The sequence below is a fragment of the Cydia splendana genome, chromosome 11 (assembly GCF_910591565.1).
Source record: "Cydia splendana chromosome 11, ilCydSple1.2, whole genome shotgun sequence".
Taxonomy (NCBI): Eukaryota; Metazoa; Arthropoda; class Insecta; order Lepidoptera; family Tortricidae; genus Cydia; species Cydia splendana.
In genome coordinates this window covers 16,426,237-16,451,428 of record NC_085970.1, presented here as the reverse complement: position 1 = coordinate 16,451,428, position 25,192 = coordinate 16,426,237, and the positions used below count along the sequence as shown (strand labels likewise).

The 25,192-nt window shown below is 36.8% G+C and overlaps 1 protein-coding gene across 1 annotated transcript in view; it reads right to left on the bottom strand.

Annotated features, from left to right (window-relative positions):
* The window catches only part of LOC134794925 (carbonic anhydrase-related protein 10), a 57,367-nt gene that overhangs the window by 15,932 nt on the left and 16,243 nt on the right, over nucleotides 1-25,192 (bottom strand). Inside the window, exons 2-4 of the mRNA XM_063766782.1 lie at nucleotides 8,461-8,546; nucleotides 7,170-7,217; nucleotides 1,637-1,773 (exon numbers count right to left, since the gene is read on the bottom strand). Of these exons, the coding sequence (XP_063622852.1) occupies nucleotides 1,637-1,773; nucleotides 7,170-7,217; nucleotides 8,461-8,512 (237 nt within the window). The 5' untranslated portion in view covers nucleotides 8,513-8,546. The remainder of the gene's footprint in view (nucleotides 1-1,636; nucleotides 1,774-7,169; nucleotides 7,218-8,460; nucleotides 8,547-25,192) is intronic.

Below are 25,192 nucleotides of genomic sequence, written 5' to 3'. Positions count from 1 at the left end.
TGAATATTGCCACGGGAACGATGACCTACCGACATTGAATTTTTTCTTAGTATTTTGTAACAATTTTTCGTTTCCCTGATAACCCACAGTCAACGTAACCCCGTTTTTCCTTAAGTCACCCCACTTTACTGTATGCAAAACCCGTTCGAGGATACATCGTAAGCCGTGCTAATCCAGTGTGTTGCAAAAACGCCTTCGATATCCAGCCCGATAGCCTATCGCACGCATACATTTCCATAGCATTACCTCCGTAATACACTCTAAATGAATAATTCTGCATGAACTGAGCCGTTACAATATTCATTAGCCAAACATTGCAAGCGATTATGGGCTTTAAAGTATTAACGGTAAGGTTGAATAGCGTACGTTTTCGTGGTTAGTGTTTTGTTAGAGCTAGATTGGCGGCGCAGTGCTCCTTGCATTTTTTATTGGCAATTTCGTTCTTGTGAGTGAGATTTAGGCTTTGTGTCAGAGCTAATTTATTTGGTTTAGGAGAATCAAGTGCAGAAATGTATGGAGTTGTATCAGACGTGAACTGGAGCGCCTGAGCAGACTTTTCCCCGTCCCTTGTTGGTGGGTAGCCAAAAGAAAATTTCGTGGCAGTCTTGGCTAGGGCATTAGATCAGCTTACTTAGTAAGATACAAGGGACGATTGTGCCAAGCTGCGTCGCCTGAGACAAAAGTGCAAACTCACTGCACTTACTTTCCTCACTAGTCTGATAAATTCAAAAGCTAGAAGAGGTAAATTCATAAAGTAAATGCGAAAACTAAAAATGAGAAAAGTCTTTATTCTGGTTTGGTCATATATGGCCTAAGTGTTTCAGTTCACCTACTAGTTATGCGAAATAATTCCACTCCAATGAAATATAAAACACGGTTATTTAACGGCAAATCGTAAAATCCACGTGCCGTTAATGGTTCAAATAAATAAACAGTCTCACATTTAGTGCCCGTATGCACTTTATATCGTGTACGTGTAAAGTTTAATGAAAAAGCGGCAATCCCATACGAATCACACAGGGACTTACTTTCTTTCGGTTCAGTCAGAATGGCCGAATCGGTATGCTTTTGATTTATTTAGCTGCATTTTTTTCGAACTTCGCTCTGGTGTTAAAGTAAATTTACGTGCAAACTTGCTTTTGGGAAATTCTGTTCATGTTCGATGTTAATAAAAATTCCGTGAAACGGTAGGCTGGGTTGAAGTGCCCTAAAATTTGTTTTTGGAACGCATATTTCTAAAACCTATGTAGTGTATTGGTTTTTAAAATATAGTTTGTACATAAGTACAAACTATATTTTAAGGTATAAACCTTAACCTATTTGGAATCCCAGAATAGGATGCAACAAATCCATGTCTCACACATGCGATTTTTTTTTGAACTAGCCTGCTAACTAAAGTAGCCGCCGGAATTGCAGACCGATTGACTTTTGTACAACGTTTTGCTGCCAAATTTTAAAAGCGTCAACACCCCGTTAAATCGAATGCCAACCCTGGTGTAGTTTGATAAGAAAGAAGGAACCAGTATATAATAAGTATTTAGCTTGGCACCGACTTCAAACGTTTCAGTTGCTAGCGCATATAAAACGGAATAATATTTTATTTTATCGTTTTTGAAGTCGGTTTTTTTTAACGTACCTTATGCTTGTCAAACTGTATGTCCCTGAGCCAGGGGTCGAAGAGCAGTTTGTCGGGTTCTATATTGACGGGGCTCTGCCGCCGCCCCTTGTTGCACATGCTCCACTGCGGGTTGATCAGACCCCAGAAGCCGGGACCTGTAGAACGGAAGTGGAAATAAATAAATAACAACATGACAATTTGAAAAAAAAAAGTTTTAAAACTTTAAGTACGTAGCTCGTAGGTTAGTCGTTTGACCTCGAGGTCTAATCGAAATTTGACAATTGGTTACGGTTGAAACAAGTCAAGTCAGTTCTGGACCGTTCGCGATGTAGACAATTCTGGTATAGTCGCGAACGGTCTAGAACGCAAAATGACCACTTTTTTAATACCACTAGGGTAGGTTAGGTTCGTTAGTTATCTTCAAATGGCCGAAGGCCAAACAGCACAGAATAGGAGCCCCGTGACAGCGGGGCTCCGTCGACATCGGTAACGTAAAGATAAAACGAGTAGGCGTTTTGCGTTCTGGACCGTTCGCGATGTAGACTAAACGTGATATAGGCAAAATATTACACTAGCCATTTTGCGTTCTAGACCATCCGCGAATAACCCAAAATTCTTAAGATCCACTATCGAGTGGATGTCTACTTCTATATTGAAAACTTGCGACTCGCCCTGGCTTCGCAGGGATTAACAAATTATACACCTAAACCTTCCTCAAGTATTGATAGGTGAAAACCGCATGAAAATCCGTTCAGTAGTTTTGGAGTTTATCGCGAAACACACAAACACACAGACACGGCGGGGGGACTTTGTTTTATAAGGTGTAGTGATGCAAAAATGAACGCTATGAGTACTATAATTGTAAAAGAAAAAAAATAATTAAATCTTAAATAACCAAATTCCTAAAAGAATGTGTATCCGCACTATTTTTCCCCATAGTCCCCCTTATCTGCCATTCCAAAACGCACGCAAAGCGATCTCCAGATAAGTAACAGTGGAATAGAGAAGTTTATAGTTCGCGGTAAAGTTTGAAAGGTATCGATTGCCAACGGTGTTTAAATAGTAGGTAAAGCCAGGAAATTAGAAGGGAATAAAAGATATGGCGCGCCGCGCGAAACCTGTGAGAGAAGATATGGCGATTGCATGGGTGTTTAAATAACTTTTATCTCAATTACTTTAAAAATATACATCTTATTTAAATTTTGCTTGTCAGGTCCCTCGGTTATCTCACTAGCTATTCTACCTACCGTAAGGTAAACCTAGGTAAACTTACTGGTGCTCGACGCGGTCCCAGTACGTGTCATCTTGAAACTTAAGTCATTGTCAATAGAGGTGACAGCAAGGTGTCATCTATTGGGCATTAGTATGTCGAACACTAGTACGTTTACCTTACTTGAGGACTAAAAGTATAAGTAAGAAAAGAACCAGTTCCACTAAACTCGCCCTCGACGGAAAACAAGGCATTTAATTTCGTTATGTGCTAAAAAAATCACATAACTATTTTTTTGTACAAATTTTGTTAGTTATTTTCAAAACTAATAAAGATATAAATAACATATTTATATATTTAGGTCGACGGGAAATTGAAAAAGGATTTCAAATATGCCACAATCAAAAAAATCGTAAAAAAAAACATAGCGATTTTTTTATTCGCACCGACGATAAGCGTATTAGTTCTAAGCTGTTAGTTGAGTAATATTAAAATTGGTGCAGCCGGACAAAAGTCCATGATACTATAGTCTGACAGTATTATGTTATACATATATCATCCAAAACTAAAACTAAAACAATAGGTAAATACCTACGTATTGTTCCTTTATCCATAGCGGCTCCATTTTCGAGAGCAAAATAACCGTTGTCCGTCAAATTACAGCGATTTTCAGTGAAAGCATACAAAAGCTGAACAGTTCCCAGCTTCATAATCATTTCCATCCGAACTACCGCATCGACACAAAACCTGTATTCCACAAAGGCTAGTAAATATTCAAGACGAATAACCTCCATACAGCTCCACAACCTCCATTCCTCGCGTGTCTTTTTACATTTTTTTCATTATAGCTTTATAGGTACGTATAAAATTTCTTGCTTTTATGACTTCTTAATTTAAAATTCAACTTTTCTAGCCTCTGAAATATGCACCAAAATATAATTTAAATAATAATAAAAGCATTTGCGAAGAAATTCAAAGGTAATGTGAAGGTGTATGTGAAGTCCCCAATTCGCATTGGGCTAGCGTGGGGACTATAATAGCCCAAGCCCTCTCACGCATGAGAGGTCTGTGCCCAGCAGTGGGACGTATATAGGCTGAATTCATATTATTATTTTTTAAAAGAATTTTAGACATATTCTTATTTAATGGAGCTAGTTTTAAGATTTTTAAACCTTTTCTAAGGGCTCAAAATGCTTTATTTACTCTTTAAATCTACTTTTGTGACTAAAGTACGGTCAATCAAATAATTTTTCGTTTTGAAATTAAAGATAACAGAGTGGCAGTTTTCATACTCAAAAAACAAAAAAATATTGAATACCATCGACAACATTGACTATTCTCGCTGCGTTGTATGAAGGCTGTCAGTCTTATATATTTACTAGACTCTTCACTAACCCTACATTTTACAACTGAATTAACATTTAAACGAATCCTACGAATGGGCATATTTAAAACGATGACGCACCAAAATTATCCTCGCTACTCAAACAGAATGGGCTATCCAAGCCCACGTAATACACTATCCAATTCAATGGGAAATCGGGACCGCAAAATTCGGCCATCGCTGTGCATTGAAACGTACGTAATGTTAGTAGGGTGTCCGTGTCATTACCGGGGTCCCGTCATTACCGTTACATTGAGATTTTTGTAGGTCAAATAAAATATACATAACGGTAATTATTTTGCTTTGTAAAAACCAAACGTGATAAAAGCATGTGTTTATAACGAAAATACCCACTCTTGTTTAGGTATGAATAGTTTGGCGATGTGTTATTAAAGATAGATTGGAGATACGGTGTAATTAGGCTAGCATAATTATACGTGCTGGGTTTCAGTGTGTGTAATCTAATTTATAGTATCATGCATGTCTAATGGAGCGTTGCTAGAAATATTTTATAAAAATATTTCGGGACATGTATCTGAAAATGCACTCAACAAATATATTTTACAATTCATACGGTCATGTATTATTTATGAGTCCGTAAGAGTATAAATAATTATGATCAAACCGGTTACTGTAGGCATTCAATATCTGGTAGCGATCGAGGCCAAATTTTATATCTGTAGTTTTTTTTGTATTTAAATAGTAAATTTTATTATGTTTAACACTGATTTAAACTTTCACGATTATTAAACATTATCAAACTACACAAATCTAAATAAACCTTAAAACTTAAATACGCGATTAAGTCCCGTTGTGTAGTTTGATAATGTTTTATTATGTTTGTTTATTCAATATTAATGGTGTAAATAAATCTAAAATAATTTGCCAAATAACCTCACCTACTAACTAGTACATATAGTTGAATTATTGTTGAAAAATAATTTATCAATTACATTATGAATTTTTTATATGTTATTCTATGTCATTTTCACATAAATTTATACAGCCATTATAAACAGTGTCTATCCGATATTTCTCCTTAAACCGTCTGCAATACCCGAAAGCCAATGATATTTTTTTTTTGTTATATACCTATGAGTGTGTAAATTATGTAATCTAATTCTGACCCTTTAAACTTATGTCCCAAGACCTTAAGGGTCAATATTTGAAGAGGGTGTTTTTTCGACATTTGTATGGCAATTATTTTCATAGTTTTAGGAAGGGTTTTTAACAACAAAAAATATACTGTACGAGGCACCACTCTACTTTTTATAGTTAGTTAGATATGGACGTTTAAAGATCGACATTTTTATGGCACTATTTAGCCATTTGTAAGGCGCTTTTGACATGTATATGGCATTTTTTCGACATTGTATGGCAGTATAAATTTTTTTATGCCACTATTTATTATTTTTGCGGCATGTATAAGACCCTAGCGACATTTGTGTGGCACCTTTTCGACATTTATATATCACTATGTCGACAATTGTATGCCACAATCGACATTAGTATGGTCAAAATAGCCGTATAAATGTCGCCATACAAATGTCGCCAATAATATTTTTTTTGCGAAATTTCCTACACAATACAATCGATTCACTTATATATTTTACTATATATTTTAACACTATATTTGCAACTATTATTATAAAATACACATTTTTATTTCGACTGTGTACCATCATATTAAGCGTCCATACAAATGTCATTGTAGTCGTACCAAAATATATCGAAAGAGGTTCTCACCTGTTTTTATATAAATTAAACTGTTTCTGCGTCCACATTCCATGGCAATCGACGCCCAACTAACCGCACTATTGCGTCATAAATTTAATCTAACCGTTATTCATTAGACAAAGAAGATTTTGGGGGGTATCTTTAACTCATAACAAAACAAGTGCCGTGCGGGACAATGATAAAAAGGCTTCCCTTGTTTTATTAAATAAATAAATAAATAAATATTAGGGGACATCTTACACAGATCAAACCTAGCCCCAAACTAAGCAAAGCTTGTACTATGGGTACTAGGCGACGATATACATACTTGTATAGATAAATACATACTTATATACATAGAAAACAACCATGACTCAGGAACAAATATTAGTGTTCATCACACAAATAAATGCCCTTACTGGGATTCGAACCCAGGACCATCGGCTTAGCAGACAGGGTCACTATCCACTAGACCAGACCGGTCGTCAAATAACGCATTAATTTATCGAAAGGATTAAATCACTTCTCTAGAAAATGCTCTTTATAAAAATTCAAAGTTATTCATAATACGTTGCGTACATTCAAAGTTATAATTTTTTTAATGGGCTATGCGGCCACTGTTACACGCGAAAAACAGTAAATTTCGCCGTTTTTGGAACTACAAATGCGATTTTGTCGGACACAAATAATATTTAAGGTACAGTTTTACATTTTTTTAAAGCTTATAATACATTGAATGAAAATATATACATACCCAGTCTTTTAGTCCTATGGACTTCTAGTTTTAGCCGTGGGACAACAAAAAATGCCAATTTGAAAATTTACCCTTAAATGACTACATAGATACGCCCGGAAAGATAAATATATTCCAACCAAAACATGACTGTTTGAATATTTCCTAAAATAATTATGTTTGGCTAGAGGTTAATCGCGCAACACAGTCATTACCATGTCATCAGATTCCAATGTCCTTTGACTGTAGATAAATGTCACCCGGGTCGGACACTAGCCGATACAAATGACACGGGCCGTCATTAAGATGGTATCTCCGTCATTACCCCGTGTCATTACCGTGCCGGGTAGTTTTTCGAGTGAACGTGATTAGGGGAATGAATGAGAATTGATATGATAGTGTCATTTGATAGTACAGAATGGTAATTACAAAACTATTAGATTTCTAAAAATATCATAAGTTTATTGGTTTACATGGAAAATGACTGAGAAATGTAGAAAACGCTTACCGGAAATTCCATCGTACGTCCACCATTCCTCCCAGCTTCCTGATATATCTGTAAGGAAATAAAATAGAAGAAATATAATAGGTACTTTACTTACCTACTTTCAAAATGGAGAATACGGATGAGTATTTTTTTTATACAAAAAACCTTTTATTTTTCATTCCATACAAAAACAATAGAACCCACAATATCAAGAAAGTTCACGTTAAAGCGGAAGTGAAGTAAGCCACACGCACAAACACAAATTATTGCTAAAGTAGATTGATTTCAAACAAAACTTCAGGATTTTTTTAGCTTTACGTTTATAAAGTTACCTAATTCGGAAAGATTAATAAGATAAAAGTAAAGTAGTGATAAAAGCACGAAAAATTTCGTACATTGATTCGCGATTTTCTATTTATATCGAATGCGCATAATTATATGGCTCTTCCGCTCGTCCAGTGGCATTATGACCGCCGCGCCGGCGTTATCGGCGGGACAGGGTATAGTGTAGGAAACGAAGCAAGTTGTTGTATGGAGACCCATGCATTAATTTCTCAGTCGATGAAATTTTGCTTGGTTATTGTATAGTATGTGACGAAAGTAACATATAAATATCCAAAAAAAAAAACCGGCCAAGTGCGAGTCTGACTCGCGTTTCTAGGGTTCCGTACATAATTCCGACTCACGCTTGACTGCACATTTCTAATAGGTTTTCTTGTCATCTATAGGTAAAGAAGTATTTTGTGTATTTTTTTCAAAATTTTAGACCCAGTAGTTTCGGAGATTAAGGGGGGATTGGTCATTTTATGGCTATTTATATTTTCTTAAATAACTTCGAACATATGTATTATAAAATTATAAAAAAATATGTCCATCTTTGGGTTACTAATTTACATATGTGTACCAAATTCAAATTAATTGGTCCAGTAGTTTCCGAGAAAATAGGCTATGGCAAACAGACAGACAGACGCACGAGTGATCCTATAAGGGTTCCGTTTTTTCCTTTTGAGGTACGGAACCCTAAAAACACTCCTAAAGTAGGTATGTATACGTAAAAATACAAATCTGTTTATATATTTAACCGAGTAATTCCTCCGTCCAAATTTTTTGTACAAAATAAGTTATACTTTATCATATTGTAAAGTTTTTTCTGGCAGAGGAATTAATGCGGGGTCCACTATACCTTTATTTACTACACTAGTATTTGACTACTAGTCAAATCAGTTTCTTTTTTTGAACTGTTAAAACGATTTTGCTACTATGGAATTTATATGAAACAGCTTAGCGTCCTAACTTTAGTTTAGCAACTGACCTTTGACTGAAACACAGAGCAGCGTGAGTATGAAGAGCGAGCATTGGTGCATGGTGCTTGAGGTCACGTCAGCATCGGGTCTGGAGCTGTAACAACAAAAAATAATTATATGTAATTCATACAATATTTTTCTAAAGGTCTAAAATGACACTTAATGATAATTGTAGTATGCAAAACTCCACGCACGTGCACTCCTCCAAAGTCCAAGCTACAGAACGGGACCGATGGAGACAACTAGTTGACGGAATCAAACGGAGTCACGATCCTCAGCAATGAGGGACCAGGGAGTATGGGAGACATCACGTTTATTACATTTCAGGAGTGCAAAAGAGGTAAATTAGATATGAAAAAAAAAACTAGCTACTAGCGGCCGCTATAAAGGCTATAGAACGTAAGGTTAGCGGGCTGTAAATTACGAAAATGTTCAGATTTTAGTGAGCACCTTGTCCGATCCGATATATCTGATGGCGACTGTACATACAAAAAGCTGTCGAATTGATAACTTCCTCCTTTTTTCAAGTCAGTTAAAAATGGTTGCATTTGATCAGTGCATGTCAGTCATAAATTACAACGTATTTCCACGCTCCACCAATTTACCTACATCAACACAACCTAACCAAATCTACCACCGAGCTAGTGAAAATTAGATGCAGATTTGCAGATGATAATAGTTCGACATGCCTGGATAAATGGAGGCCTATATTCGAATACAGATGCAATAAACCCGCTGACGGTATTTTATAATAGTAAGTAGGTACCTACCACCTACCTACTTAATGTGTACAGTTTGCTATAGAAATTCATCACGGCGTTTTAATTACTTATTTACAGATGTACCTATACTCCGTGCATTCTTATTTGCGTTATTTGACACATGTCACTCACAACAGCAATACAACGTAAAATGTCTTGCACATCGAAATCACAAAGGAAGACAATTGCACTGCAAACGTTTACGTTCTACGTTTTTTTTTAATTTAGGGTTGGCCGGACACCACCGTTATGAATTGTTAGTCGTCTAAGTAAATCGATATGAATTTTTCATTTTTCTTTTAATAAAAATAAGGAAAAGGTGCATAATTAAAAGTAAATATGGATATATTCAACGGCCTCCTAGCCTAGTCGTTAGTGACACTGCCTACGAAGCAGAGGTCCCGGGTTCGAATCCTGGTAAGGGCATTTATTTGTGTGTTTATCACAAGTATTTGTTCCTGAGTTATGGATGTTTTCTATGTATATAAGTATTTATATATAATTATGTATTATATATATCGTCGTCTAGTACCCACAACACAAGCCTTATTGAGCTTACTGTGGGACTAGATTGATCTGTGTAAAATTGTCCTATAATATTTATTTATTTATTTATTTATTTATCGTCACCTAACAAACAACAAATTTAACACAGAAATAACATAAATAAACTTTAAAATCTAAAATTTAAATCTCAAATAAAAATTCGTTATACGTCACAATTCGATACCTCAGTCTACGTGCCATCCAATCGTAATCGCTTGCTGTGACAATCGATTTGGGTTAGTTACATCTCTATATACGTCAGTCATAATGTGTCAAATAACGCAAATAAGAATGCACGGAGTATAGTGCATAATTGTTTTAGCAAGCTAAGGCTCAGTTAATAATTTCACGTCTGAGCTGTTACAAGATCGGCGTGTACGATCCATTACAATCGAGTTATTCGAAACAAAACACACTTCCGCAACTTAAACTTCGCCTTAGGTAATCCAAACAGGTGTAAAGTGCAATCAATTCACTTAATCAAGCCAACCTGCAATCACGGGCATTGTTGAGAGCTTATAAATGAATTCAAATGATAGCGCGGCTCGTTAAAGGGTAGCCGCGCCGGAACCGCTATCAGCGGGCTAACGGCGCGGCCTTAGGCATGAGCGATAGCGGGAATGGCCTTACTAAAGCAGGCGATGCTCACTCCGCGATTTCGTCGCGTCGCAACAAGTAGCTACAAGTACATCCGTCCCACACCAATTTTGGTGGCTAGCCATAAGCCGCGCGTGGCGCTTGCGCCACCTAGCGGTCATATCCGTCGTAATCGTAACAGACGCGTTTTGTTAGAGAGTGAGTCTTCTGTACCTAGTACTATTATTTATTCTGTGACTAAAGTAAAGACGCTGAGCATGAAGAATTTCGTACATTGACACGCCACTTCCTATTTTTATTGCACGCGCATAAATCATATTGCTGTCTGGATCGCAGAGTGGCTTGAGCGCAAGTATCATCAGCGGGACAGCAATATAGTTATGCGCGTGCGATAGAGATATAAAATGACATGTGAATGCACAAAATGTTTCGTGCTTAGCGTTCTTATTTTAAATTATTATGCTAGTAGGCACCTACTTATATTAGTTATCACTAACAATACGCGTAAGTAGCAGTGTCACTTTCATTTACCTACAATGATAAATTAAAAAATGCATCATCAGATTAGCTTGTATTCAAAACCTCGCTCTCACTGATTCTGTGCTGTGCTGCAGTAAAGCTGGTGCAGCTTGAACTGAACGGTACCTTTACAAGTTTACACTCTCATAAAATAAAATAAAATAAAATAAAAACATTGGTGCGTGTAGGTACAGACATGACGCCCGTACCTACACTTAAAAAATATATTTTTATTTCACGCATAGCGCTCATGCCTTGTGTAACACCGACGCAAGTAGGAGTGGCTAACGACCAAAGATTGCCCGCGGCTCTAAAAGATATTTGGCGCGAAAGCTTTCGTTAAAGATTGTAATCGTCCCACGGGGTTGTATCGGCCGTGTTTACGCCGTTTTCTTAAGTGATTATTTAAATTATCCTTATACAATCTATACAAAACAATCAAAATTGCGAAAGTACGTCTGTCTGTCTGTTACCTCTTCATGCTTAAACCAGTGAACCGATTTAATTGAAATTTGGTATAGGGTAGTTTTGGGGGTAAAAAGAGGGGTGGAAGTTTGAATGGGGAATCGATAAAAAGCAGATTGGATATTATAAGCTAGGTACCCAAATTACTACCTCCACGCAGACGAAGTCGCGGGCAAAAGCTAGTGTTTTATAAAGCAAAAAAGTCTGAATAGAAAAGCTCTAGCGGGACATGAACCCGCAACCTTACAGTTAAGTACTGAAGTAAATATTCTTAAGCTGCCGAATCTTACAATCCTTACTCAACTGAAAATGGTTTACCATGCACTGGTGGAATCCAAATTGCGTTATAGTATCCAACTCTGGGGCAATAGTAAATATAATGTGCAGGCTGCTTTCATTGCGCAGAAAAGAGCTATTAGAATAATGGCAAGGGTACCACAGGAAATCTTACTTTTTAGACTTCAGAATCTTAATTTTATATTAATTAATATAAAATTTGGAATATCGCTCGCAAATGTATCTGCATATGTAAAAAATTGATTCAGAATCAGTTCCCAGCCTACTGATTATACTCACGGACTTGCTATTCCTGCACGACTGGTGCTGCCCTCATTTTGTCGGCTTTTCTACGTTAAATCTTATGGAGTATAATTAGTTCCAACGGCCGCCGCTAGCATTAATGTTTGACATTCCATAAGACTACGTTTGTGACAATCAGCGCCACTTCTCCGTCCACCGACTTCGCACCTAGACAATTCCCACATTATTACATTTGTTGGTTACTCATACAAAATAGGGAATATTACGCAAAACTGCGTAGAGGGCGTCACTAGGCCAATCACATGGCCTACCGTGAAACACGACATTGGAAAGTTCGGTTTCTGCCTCTCTATTAGTCTTGCTTATTCGATCGATAGAGAGGCAGATAAAGATAAAATTAGTGCTGCGCTCTGGGGGCAGAACATTGCAGTAATACTCCCTATTGAATTTGAAGTAGTCGCCTTTGTAATAATTTTACTCCAGCGGTCCCACCGTCCAGTTCGCGTGTCCACTCGCAATTACCTCGAACTCATATTTGTCTTTAGCGTTAATTACAACCACTGATTCATGTTTGTAGGCGCAGGTCACTTATGTAGATGGATTTTCACTACTAATTATTACAATTTAGACCAAGTGACACGGGTCACTTTATATGGGATTTCCACACCGTTAGGGACCTGTTGTTGTTATTCTTTAAGTAGAGTTTAGTAAGGAATATTAAATCGTAGCCTGGGGACGAAGCCAAGATGAAAATCGTCAACGCCAATCGAAAGGTAAAACTATAATGCCCCTGAACTCTTAAAGGATCAGATTTAGTCCATCTTGTTTGCCAGTCTGTCAAGTTATTTTCTTGTGTTAAGGTATCAAGTTGCAATTAATAACAAATTCTCAAGTCAAACTTAGGTTATCTCGATATAAAGTTTCCATTAATTCCTCTCATGGTTTCATATTGAATGCTTTTCCTTAGCAATACTCTAGGTACCATGCTAGGAAGATTGCTAATACCAAAGACATATGTAACTTCGTATAAGACGAATAAAGTCTAAGGAAAAAACGTGCCTCGGAATTCAAGTAAAAGTCATTCTCGAATAGATGCCGCACACACCTTTAGCCTATCCTCGGCTAGATGGCGTGACGACACCGTTTCATATTTAACAATTTTAACACATAGATATCAGTGAATGAACATAGATCAAAATGATATAAAAATAATAAAATTATTTATCCATATATATACACTAGCTGTGCCCGCGGCTCCGCCCGCGTGGAATTCGGTCTGTGTCAGTAAGCGGCTAATTTCTAATCTTAATTTCTCTCCCTCTCCCCTGGAGGCGGAACTTGAAGTAAAGTTGACAGATGGATATGCTAGAGGACTGTAGTCCAGATAAAATATTTTACAATTAGGTACCACTAAATAAAACTACACTCCAAAGTCAATAGTTGTTTCGGCCTTATTCAAATTTTACACGTGATTTAAGCGACAGAGTAGTAGGTGTATATATCGGACGATACAGTAAGCCGTAAGGTATACGCGCGCGAGCGAAAGCGAAGCGGCCTGCCTGGCTAGACCGCCACTCACCGTGGTCTTCTTCAGACTCCTGAGGAAGGCACGTGGCTCCTTGTAACCTCAATGCGTTGCGAGACTTTCGGGAATGATTCGATTTTTTTCGGGAATGCATGGTAGTTAATGCGTATAAAATGCGAGTTCCAAATCGTTTGACTCCGCAAACGACCAGTGCCGGATTAAGATATTTTGATACCCTAAGCATTCCTAGACCATGGTGCCCCCTCTCCCTAGGGTCATCAAGATTACATTGAATTTTTTTGGTATATTGAGTGACGTTCATTGCCGCATTACAACTGATAATGGAAATTAATCACATAATTTTTTTATCACGACAATTGACAGTGCCGCAGCAGTAACGTTGCAACAGAGTACCTAATGCTGCTGCAGTCGCCACCGAATGTCACCTTTATCATATCTTAGAATGTTATTGAAAACGCGAGCGAAGCGAGCGCGAAAATTTTTCGATATAAAAACGCAATTTGATAGACAGAGTTGTACATTTTTACTTTTAGTATGGAAATCAGTCACATCATTTTATCACGAAAATTGACAGTGCTACAGCAGTAACGTTGTAACAGAGTAATGCTGCTGCAGTCGCCATATCTTAGAAAGTAATTGAAAACGCGAGCGAAGCGAGCGCGAAATTTTTTCGATATAAATAGGCAATTTGATAGACAGTTGTACCTTGTTACTTTTAGTATGGAAATCATTCACATTATTTTATCACGAAAATTGACAGTGCTGCAGTAGCAACGTTGCAACAGAGTAATGCTACTGCAGTCGCCATATCTTAGAAAGTTATTGAAAACGCGACCGAAGCGAGCGCGAAATTTTTTCGATATAAAAACGCAATTAGATAGACAGTTGTACATTTTTACTTTTAGTACGGTAATCAGTCACATCATTTTATCACGAAAATTGACAGTGCTGCAGCAGTAACTTTGCAATGGAGTAATGCTGCTGCAGTCGCCATACATTTAGATAGGCATAAAAAACGCGAGCGAAGCGAGCGCGAAAATTTTTCGATATAAAAACGCAATTTGATAGACAGTTGTACATTTTTACTTTTAGTATGGAAATCAATCACATCATCTTATCACGAAAATTCACAGTGCTGCAGCAGTAACGTTGCAATAGAGTAATGCTGCTGCAGTCGCCATATATTAGAAAGTGTTAAAAAACGCGAGCGAAGCGAGCGCGAAAATGTTTCGATATACAAACGCAATTTGATAGACAGTTAGACAGTTGTACATTTTTACTTTTAGTATGGAAATCAGTCACATCATTTTATCACGAAAATTTACAGTGCTACAGCAGTAACGTTGCAACAGAGTAATGCTGCTGCAGTCGCCATATATTAGAAAGTGTTAAAAAACGCGAGCGAAGCGAGCGCGAAAATGTTTCGATATACAAACGCAATTTGATAGACAGTTAGACAGTTGTACATTTTTACTTTTAGTATGGAAATCAGTCACATCATTTTATCACGAAAATTTACAGTGCTACAGCAGTAACGTTGCAACAGAGTAATGCTGCTGCAGTCACCATATCTTAGAAAGTGATTGGAAACGCGAGCGAAGCGAGCGCGAAATTTTTTCGATATAAATGGGCAATTTGATAGATAGTTGTACATTTTTACTTTTAGTATGGAAGTCAGTCACATAATTTTATCACGAAAATTGACAGTGCTACAGCAGTAACGTTGCAACAGAGTAATGCTGCTGCAGTCGCCACATCTTAGAAAGTTATTGAAAACGCGAGCGAAGCGAGCGCGAACATTTTTCGATATATTATTAATTTATTAAATCAACATAATTCTTCAATTATTTTTGTTGATATCCGTGTCTTCTAAACTTAGAGTTAATTTGGCAAAATCTTTCCTCGGTTGCGTATTCATGCCACAACGTATTAAATTCAGCGCCATCTGTTAGTTTACCAGGGTACTCAATAGTGGTAGCACATATTTGAAAAAAGTTTGCCCCTCCTTCCTAAGTAGCGCCATAAGATTCAGGGGCAAACTTAAGTCAATCGGGTATTGTGGCTACCCCCCCTTTTAGGGGTTGAATTTTTATAGCCTATAACCTGACCGGGGATTTTCTCGACAGATTAGTAAAGTTTTCATCAAAATCCGTTCAGCCGTTTTCACGTGATGCGCGTTCAAATAAACAGACAAACAGACAAACAGATAAACAGACAAAAATTCTAAAAACTTTTGGAACGTGTTCTGTTATCGATTCTAAGTATCCCCAGCCAACTTTTTTTCAAATATCTTCCATGTACAGACTTTCGACCGTCTTCAGCTTTATTATATGTATAGATTATTTGATAACTTTATACGTTTTCATTTTGAGTTTTAGTCGTGTGTCGATAGATGGCAGTAAATTTACAGTGACTACAAAATTTACAATGACAGGACCCCTCTATACTATCTATACTTTTTGCTAATACTTAGTAATAACATTCTAAGTTTGCACCACTGCATAACATGCACCATCCCCCGCCTCGAGTTATGAGCGCTGTAAATAAGTACGAGCGTTTAATTTGCTTGGCATTAGCGTTATCTGCAGAACGGAGATACGGTTAATTTCCTCTCCGAAGAATCTTTTTTGTTAAGGATACAAGGGGCTCGATTCAGATATAGCAACTAGATATGGTTTTGACCTTATTTTGATACGAGTTTGAATATCTCTTACGCTGTTTGGTGCAGGGATGTTGGGGATGCAGATTTTATGACATCCGCGGATACGGATGCGGATATTTAAAGCCTCACATCCGCGGATGCGGATGCGGATGTCAAGATTTGGTACTTAAAAAATGTCAAATATTACATTTTCAGCATTTTTTATTAAAAAAACGTAACGTTTAGTATTTGAGCAAGAATATAGGTGTGTTTTATTTAATAAACAGTAACTTGGCAGACTTTTCGGGATCTAGACGATTTCGTTATATATAATGACGAAATTACCTACCTAGCACTTACGCCGTCGGCGCCGCCGCTAATACGTTCCTGTTACCGACTTGGTCGACATCCGCTTCATGCGGATGCTCCGCATCGATTTTATGCGGATGCGGATGCAGATGCGGATGTTGAAAATTAATATGCTGATGTTCCGCGGATGCGGATGCGGATGCGAATATTCGCAACATCCCTGGTTTGGTGCATGCGAAATGAAAGTGAAAGTCGTGCCGTGTGCTAGAAGAGCGCTAATTACCAAACGGCCGTGAAGGTCGTATCAAAACCAGTTCCAAACCATAACAATTTGTTAAATTCGAATTTGACTCTGAGTCTTTGATAAGGAGTATTGCGATATTATTATGGTGGTGGGTTGTAACATTTGAATGCACTTTATAGATTTACTTTCAAGTCATCCTAGTTGACAGTGATCACGCTTATGAATCCGGTGGACCTGGGTTCGCGTTCTGCTAAGGGACATCTTGGATTCTTGATCCCAAATTATATAAATTATATATTATTATGTTATTTCCGAATGTCGTTTTAAAATGAGAGAGTTGGTAACTTAGATTGTATGGCGGCGGCTAGGTATGACTCTTAACTCTTAGTCATCTGATATTTTGCAAAAGCGTTGGCATTGAACTGCAAATCGATAAGCAAGTGAACAAGCCATATCCCCCAATAATAACATTTGGGTCCCCCCGACGCCAGCGCGGCGGGCGCCAGTCTGTCTGCGCCCGTACCCCGAGAGAATTGGGACAGATACTTTCTTGTTCGCTCAAATTGTTGGGAACTGCACTCAGTTGGCGCTTCTGCAATTTATCTGGGACGTCGACTTCATATCCAAAATTTAGCTTTAAGGAGCAGCTACAACAAGAAATCTTTATTTTATAAGATGTCGTAACATAAAAAACGCCTTACGAATAGCTCATTAAATGTGAACTTGTTTCCAACAGAAAAAGGTAGAAATAATAAATCTTTACTTTCTCCACGACTCACGCAATTTTAATGTTTGTTTTTAGCATGGTAAAGATCAGAATGCGTTGGGTGGTCGTTAAAAGTATTCCTCGCAACCGGAAGTAAACAGCGGTTGGTAGACAAAGCTCGTTCTGCACCGGAAGTGGGTGTATCTGCAAGTTACGTTACTTGTTAATGCAATACAAGTGTTTTTCTACCCTATTGTTTAGTTTAGACTTGAGTTATCTGAAAGATAAGATCCAGTATGCTTATTCTCTCTCTTTCTCTGACGATGATTATAGAGTTAGACCAAGAAAAGTCTGCAGCGATTTTGATAGCCCACGCAGTGCATAAATTGCATAAATGAAATTAGGTCACTTAAATAATAGATTGCCGATTTTTGTTGCCGATCTACCGAATCACATGTTTGTGAACAAGTTATTCAGTGCGAGTGTTATTTTAAACGTCAAACTTCTATGAAATGATGACGTATAAAATGACACTTGCTCTGCGTGGGCTATCAAAATCGTTGCAGACTTTTCTTGGTCTAACTCTATCAATGTCCCGATGAAATTACCTATTTTGACATTTGTGGCAGCAATGCAGTCGACTGCATTATGGTAACATTCCATTTCTAACCGCAGCTGCACTACCAGTACTGAACGCGTCGCTGTCATTGTCAATTTCCATAGTAAAATGAACAGTATTGCAGCTGCAGTTGGAAATCGAATGTCACTCTTATTGCGACGCGACATTACGCCGCAAAAATCATAATTGATTTTTGACATTTCCAGCATTGCGGCAGTTAGCAGTGGTGTCAGGGGTGCGAAACTCCTCCCTTCGGGCAAACTCGGCTCCATTCGGCTCAGCATTGCTCCGAGCAATTGTTAGTGTTGACACAACTTGACGTCTCTTTGCGTGCACGACTGCAGATGAGATAAAGACCTGAATTTTGACAACCCTAATAAATAACCGAAAGGGATAGTGCCATATGTTAAAGTTCGTTTTTTTTAGCATTAGAAATAAGGTAAACAATCTTGATGTGTCTTTTAATTGAAATTGAAATTTGATTGAAATTGAATTGAACATTTAAAAAATAAGTGTGGGCAAAAATATGTAACAATTATGAATCTAGTACGATCATTTTATATTCTTCTGCTTTCATAAGTAATAGTTACTGATTTTTAAAAAGCGTTTTTCAATTAACAGACATTTGTCAAGATCGCTTACCATCTTTCAAGTTCTTTCTAATGCTAAAAAAAACGAACTATAGAAAGGGACAGCATGATTCGACCTTGAACCGCTGTCAAACTTCGGTTCTGTAGGAAGTTTCCTTTCTGTACGGTAGTACTATTATTATTCTGTGGTGATGGTGTCTCGCCGCAATACTGCAGCAGTAACGCTGATGCAGTCTGGATCCGAATGATACCTTTAATGAACAGCGTGCGATCGCTGCCTTGGCCTGCTTTCCGTAACCGAATATCACATTAATTATGTATCTATTGTACTCGAATGCATAATTAACTAACTAGTTATGTGTAATTAAGACTCTTTAATATAACATTAGGTGTGTAAATCGGTGCCACTTTTCATGCCAGCTGTTTTAATATATTGAAAATATTACTCCGTATTACGGGGTGGTATGAGAAAATTTAAGTATATAAGTATGGAAAAAACCTTATTGTGTTACTTATTTGTTTTGACCAAGGCCGATATTTTTTTTTAAATATGACATATACCATAGTTTTTTCTTTAATATATATTCAATTAATTACTTTATTCGGAAGCAACAAGATTCATCAAGATTAAGTATTCGAGATTTACGGATTCTGTCACAATGAAGCAAAATGAGATACACCTACCTATTTAGGACTCACTACGCTCAGGATTCAAGTGTTTTAGCTAGGCTTAGGACTTTTCGTAGCATATCGTGGTTCTAAAATCCTTGGAGCCGCCATATTATGTGAAATTTTCGAAGTCAAAGTCGAACTCAAAAAGTATGAAGTTATTTTAAAGGACTTTTGAAGCATACCGTGGTTCTAGATTCTATGGAATTTTTAGTTGTAAAATAATATATAATAAAGTAAAAAAAGGACATTTAATATAAATAGTATAATATAATATGTATATTCATTTACAATGCATTTTATAACGGTGAAACGGTGATATAAAAAAAAACCTAGAAAATATAACGTTAATTTCAGCAGACGAAACGCGATCGGTCAAAAGCTATAATATATCTCGCTAAGCTTTACTCAACAAATCAAACTTAAACTGAAGCTTCAAGGGGCTATAACAAAATTAATGAATGAAACAGTTTTAGGTCAACTCTGTCAGTTATTTACAAGCAATAATTATACATATTTGAGAAAGTACTGGCTGTTGGAATAAGTGTGTCATAATCCTCATCAATTATTACTTCATTTTCGTCATTGAAATGGTAATAGAAATGGATAGTTATGATTTTCCCAATATTTTCCATGGTTAAACGAGTTCTACAATTATCAAACGTATTTTTTAATTTGAAATTGCGAATGAATTTGCACTACTCACTAAACATGGGCATTAAAGAGGATGTATAACTAGATAAATAATATTGTAGCATCACATGTGATCAGTAATTAGTATTATTATATAGTTTTATGATAAAATTAATTACGTTCGATTAAAATGAACTCAGTAACGATGTGACAGTACCTATGTATAAATCATTATATTTAATATGACATCATACTTTTTGACTTTGACTTTGACTTTGAAAATTTTACATATGGCGGCTCCAAGGATTTTAGAACCACGGTATGCTATGAAAAGTCCTAAGCCTAGTTATCGCCCAACGCCGAAATAGTTTTGCTACCATATGACCAACACTTCCAGCTACCGCGAGTTAAAATGTCCACTTATTAACTATGATAGTGCCAAAACTAAGTTTCCGTTCCATAAAAGCAGGGGTAGGTAGTAGTCGGGTCATTGCCTTCGTGGCGCCAAAACGTCGCGACTGCCGGAATGTATCTCTATCGCAGATAAGGGTGCTTTCAAAATGGGGGTGTGACGTCACTTTATTCTACTAAATATTTAAATAATCAACAGATGGCGCTGTATGGCTTGTCGTACAGTCAGCATCAATAGTAACAAATGAAACAACGCGCCAAAAGTATCTGCCATGCCACTCTGGAATATATTTCCAAAAACAGATATAACTCTACAGTTCGCGTTCAAAACAATGATTTCAACCATACCATCATTCATTCATTTCATTTTAGGGTGATTTTTGAATGGGGCAACCTGCCGAACCCTACGCCGAGTCAGACGACGCTACGGAGCCACGCCGTTACGTCGTCGCCCAAATCTAATATTTAGTTAATTTCATTTTTATGTGTATTGTTTTTCTTTGTCTCTTCTTTTACTTTTTAGTTTCACAGTGCCTTGGTTTTATACTGTAATGCTGTGTTACTTATTTGATCAATAATAAATAAATAAATAAATTTCAAAAGTAAAGATATGCCCGTTCATATAATTACAACCTAACATTCTCGTTTGGTGTGCCTGGGTGGAATGCTACAACGTGATTGGTTGATGAGTTTGCATCACACCCAAAATGACATTTAAAATGACACCGCTGAATTGGCACCATTCTTAGTGCCCGTAAGGCTCGTCTTTACGAAGTAATATACAGAGTGTCTAAAAAATAACTGCATTCCCGTTGCCAGGGAGGTTTTGGGAGTATACTAACAGTTGAGTAATAATTGGCTGGTCCATTTTCAATGGGAGGATACATTTTTTTTCGCAAATTTGGGGTTGGTCCCATAGTAAAAGTTGCTCAGTATAATCCCAAAACGTCCCTGGCAACGGGAATGCACTTATTTTTTAGCCACCTTGTAAATGGTTCATACGTAGGTATTTTTCACAGTCTAATTGTTCTATGTATAGAGATATTTTTTTCACGTTATTAGAGAATGGTAAATAGGTACTTTTGACAAGTAGTTTGATTTTCGTTAATTTCGGTGCTACCTTCTAACTAATATTTTTTTAAACTAGATACTAGGTAAAATGCTTCAGTAGAAAAACGTGAACGCTCCGAACTCATTCATCAGACGGCACTAGTAAATTACTATGGATGGGGCCCGGGGGACGCGACACCAGTTTAATACCTTAACGCAACCACTGAATAGTGATAACACTAACTATATAGAGGGCAACTATCTAGATATACTAATGTATCACATATAGGACTTGCAATATCGGATGGTTTTCAATTCCGGAACTGATTTTCGATATTGGAGTCCAATTCCGGAATTCCGGAACTGGTTCCGGAATTAGGGTTTATCATATTTTTATTCGATTTTTTAGTAAAAAAACAACAAAATATGTGAAATTCTGATACTTTACGTTTATTAAAGTTAGTAATGTTTAAGAAAAATTTAATTTGAAGTAGGTACGTTTTTTTTACCACCCATACCAACTTATTAAAATGGTTACAATTATTCACTTCTATGATACGGGGTATTTATTTGGGGAAACTATAGTTGCTAGCAAACCATTCGATGCATAATTTTATAAAATAGTTAAATATAATAGCTTCCTACTCTTCCTAACCTAGTAGGTAGTGGTGTTGTTTAAGAAGTTGAAGGTCTAAGTTTGGCTTTTTCCTTCCTAGTTCCTAATTATGATTCAGGATATCATATATTATATATTATCACTTCTACAGGATTCGAAATAGTTAATAGAGAAAACCTCTTTCTCTCTGAATTCAAGATAAAAAGTCCAAATATTTTTAAATTTCAATTCTACAAATTCGCTTATGTAGGATTCAGACTATTCTGAATATTCTTAGTAAATCGCTCTGAGCCTATATTGTCCCACTGCTTTAGCAAACGGAAAAGTAAAATACATATACCTATACTATAGGTAGTTCACTGAATGATTAAGAAGCACTTAATAACGACAAAAAATACCCGTACAGTGTAGTTTCTTAACAATTTTTAATAATAAATGTATTAAAACGTACAAAAAGTACTTAAATCTAATTCCGGAATTTTCGATATTGAGTGGTATCAATTCCGGAATTGTAATATCGGAAAATTTGTCCGAGATTCCGGAATTTCGGAATTCCGGAATTCCGGAATGCAAGCCCTAATCACATAAGCTCAATACGGGTACCTAAGTGTGGCTGCGGTGTAAGCGCTAAGCTATTGTTTCCCATAAAGTGTTAAGTCATAATCAGTGATCGTACATTTTCCAGCATTTTTGGTGCAGCAGAGTGGTGTTAACGGAATTGGTATAGATAATTTCAACTGAAATGGTAAATTAAGGTTAATTTTAACGTAATTAACGCTAATTAATCATTAGAGTTGAAATTATTTATACCAATTCCGTTAACACCACTCCACTGCACCAAATCGATTCGCGTGGTGTTAACGGAATTGGTATAGATAATTTCAACTGAAATGGTAAATTATGGTTAATATCAACGTAATAAACGCTAATTAATCATTAGGGTTGAAATTATTTATACCAATTCCGTTAACAACACTTCGTGCACCAAAAATGCTGGAAAATGTACGATCCCTGGTCATAATGCATTGGTTGTCCGCATTTTCGTTAGTCATAATTTGTTTTTTCTCAGAAACGCGTAATTTTTCAGTATTGCCATAAAACAAACCTAACCTAACCTAACCTATATATAGGATAACCTTACGAAAATCCTGAAAATTAACGGTTTTAGAATTATGATTAATGATAATCTGACAATCATTAGGTACATTATGAATTTCCATTATGATCCGGCAATTTGCCTACCGGGGCCTGTTTGTGGTCGTATTTGACATCCGATATCAGATCGGACAATATGAAACGCTCTCGCTTCGCCCGGTGTGTTTTTAACAACCTACATTAGTATGCAAAACTACCCCAAAATAAGGTCAACTCCTCAAAATTCTATTTGGCCCTTAAATTTAAAAATAACCGCTACATTTAACCCCGTTTGCCGTAATGCGATGTTCCGTCACCAAAAACTGTGTGCTTTTGTCAAATAAGTCTTTTTGTACTGTAAAATGACGGAGGGACAAAGGATTATGTTACATTAGAGGAAATTAGATAGCGACCACCGGATGTGTTGTGTAGACGGCAAAAATACTGACGAAATTAAACTGCGGCCTTATTCAGACACAGACAGTTGATGCCAATGCAATTTCAATTTAATGTGAATGTCGTTTAATGAATATGGGTTGTTCGTGGGATTTATTTATTTATTTTCACTTCTCATGCTCAAAAAGTGCACCTTTATGTCGTGCGTAGACGACATAAAATCGCATTTTATGCTCTAGAGCATAAAAGTAAAAAGGTAATCGGTCTCAACAGCCAAACTGTTAAAACATATTACACAATTTTGCTGAGCAATAAAATTGTGTAGATGACAAAACTTGTTATATTATTTTATTTTTGCTCCGTTTATTCCGTATTTTCTGTCATTAAATTTAGTAAATCACATAAAATAGGAGTCGATTATCGTTCATGAATGCTCCGAAATGTTTGACTTGGCAGAAAACCAAGCGTCTGAAACTCTGATCACATGTTCAAAATTAAAAAAAAAATTAAAAAGTTAGTTGGCGGGAATTGGTTATGTATTATGTTCTTTCGCTTTACGACAATTTCGTGGTGTAAATTGCCGTGAAAAATATAATTTCCTCGCAATCGAAGAGAAAAGCAGAGTGTTCAACAAGGGCATAAATGTCAATTTTTACCCTCGTCTAACTATTTTGGTCTTCGCTTCGCTCAGACCAAAAATTGCCTCGGGTATAAATGGGTCACTTTATGCCCTTGTTGTACAATCTACTATTATTAGGTTCGCCAACAGGTGCAATACAAAAAATACTTATAAATAACAAGTTATAAAATAATATTGCTAGAGTATTCACCTAATTACAGGCAACACACGGCATGCTTGTAACAGATATTGCTTACATATGTTTTTTTTTATCCTAAGTACTAGACTAGTAGCTACTAAATATAAGGGATGAGTGTGGACTCATTATAGTATTTTTTACATAGCTCAGTACGGTGACAGGCGTCTCCGCAACAATACAATTAATAGCCTTAAAATGAAGAAAACCGGACCAGTGCGAGTCGGACTCGCCCACCGAGGATTCCGTACTTTTTAGTGTTTGTTGTTACAGCGGCAACAGAAATACATCATCTGTGAAATGTTCAACTCTCTAGCTATCACGGTTCATGATATACAGCCTGGTGACAGACAGACGGTCAGTGAAGTCTTAGTAATAGGGTCCCGTATTTACCCTTTGGGTACGCAACCCTAAAAATGTATTGATCAAGGCTGCAAGTGGCAAGACTCACCTACACAATACCCAAGTTATTTGAAAAATACTAATTAGAAGTAGGTAGGTACCTATTCTGAAATGTTAATCTGCTATGCTGCATATACTAAAATTACACTGCTATGGTATGCAGGGTAACGATAATACAACTCAAAATAAATGACAAATTGGACATGTTTTCGCGATTTTTTCTATCTAGCCAACTTTAACCCTTTAAGATTTTGGTGGGAGTCTGCTCTTGAAAATATGGTCTAGTTTCCGTGTCTAAAAATACAAGATAAAAACTTCAATTTTGCGTAAGCCCCCTCTTAATCCTTGTAAGTATTTCTCGTTCAATAATAAAGTAAAGCCCATGTATATAGCTATTGATTCAGATTAGTATAAAGCCACAGATACGTCACAGTACGGTCTGCAAGTACTCAGTGGCTCAATGCTCACATGGGGGAAGATATCGGATTCCCGCAAACGAAATACAAATAAATGTTGCCGCCTATTACACCG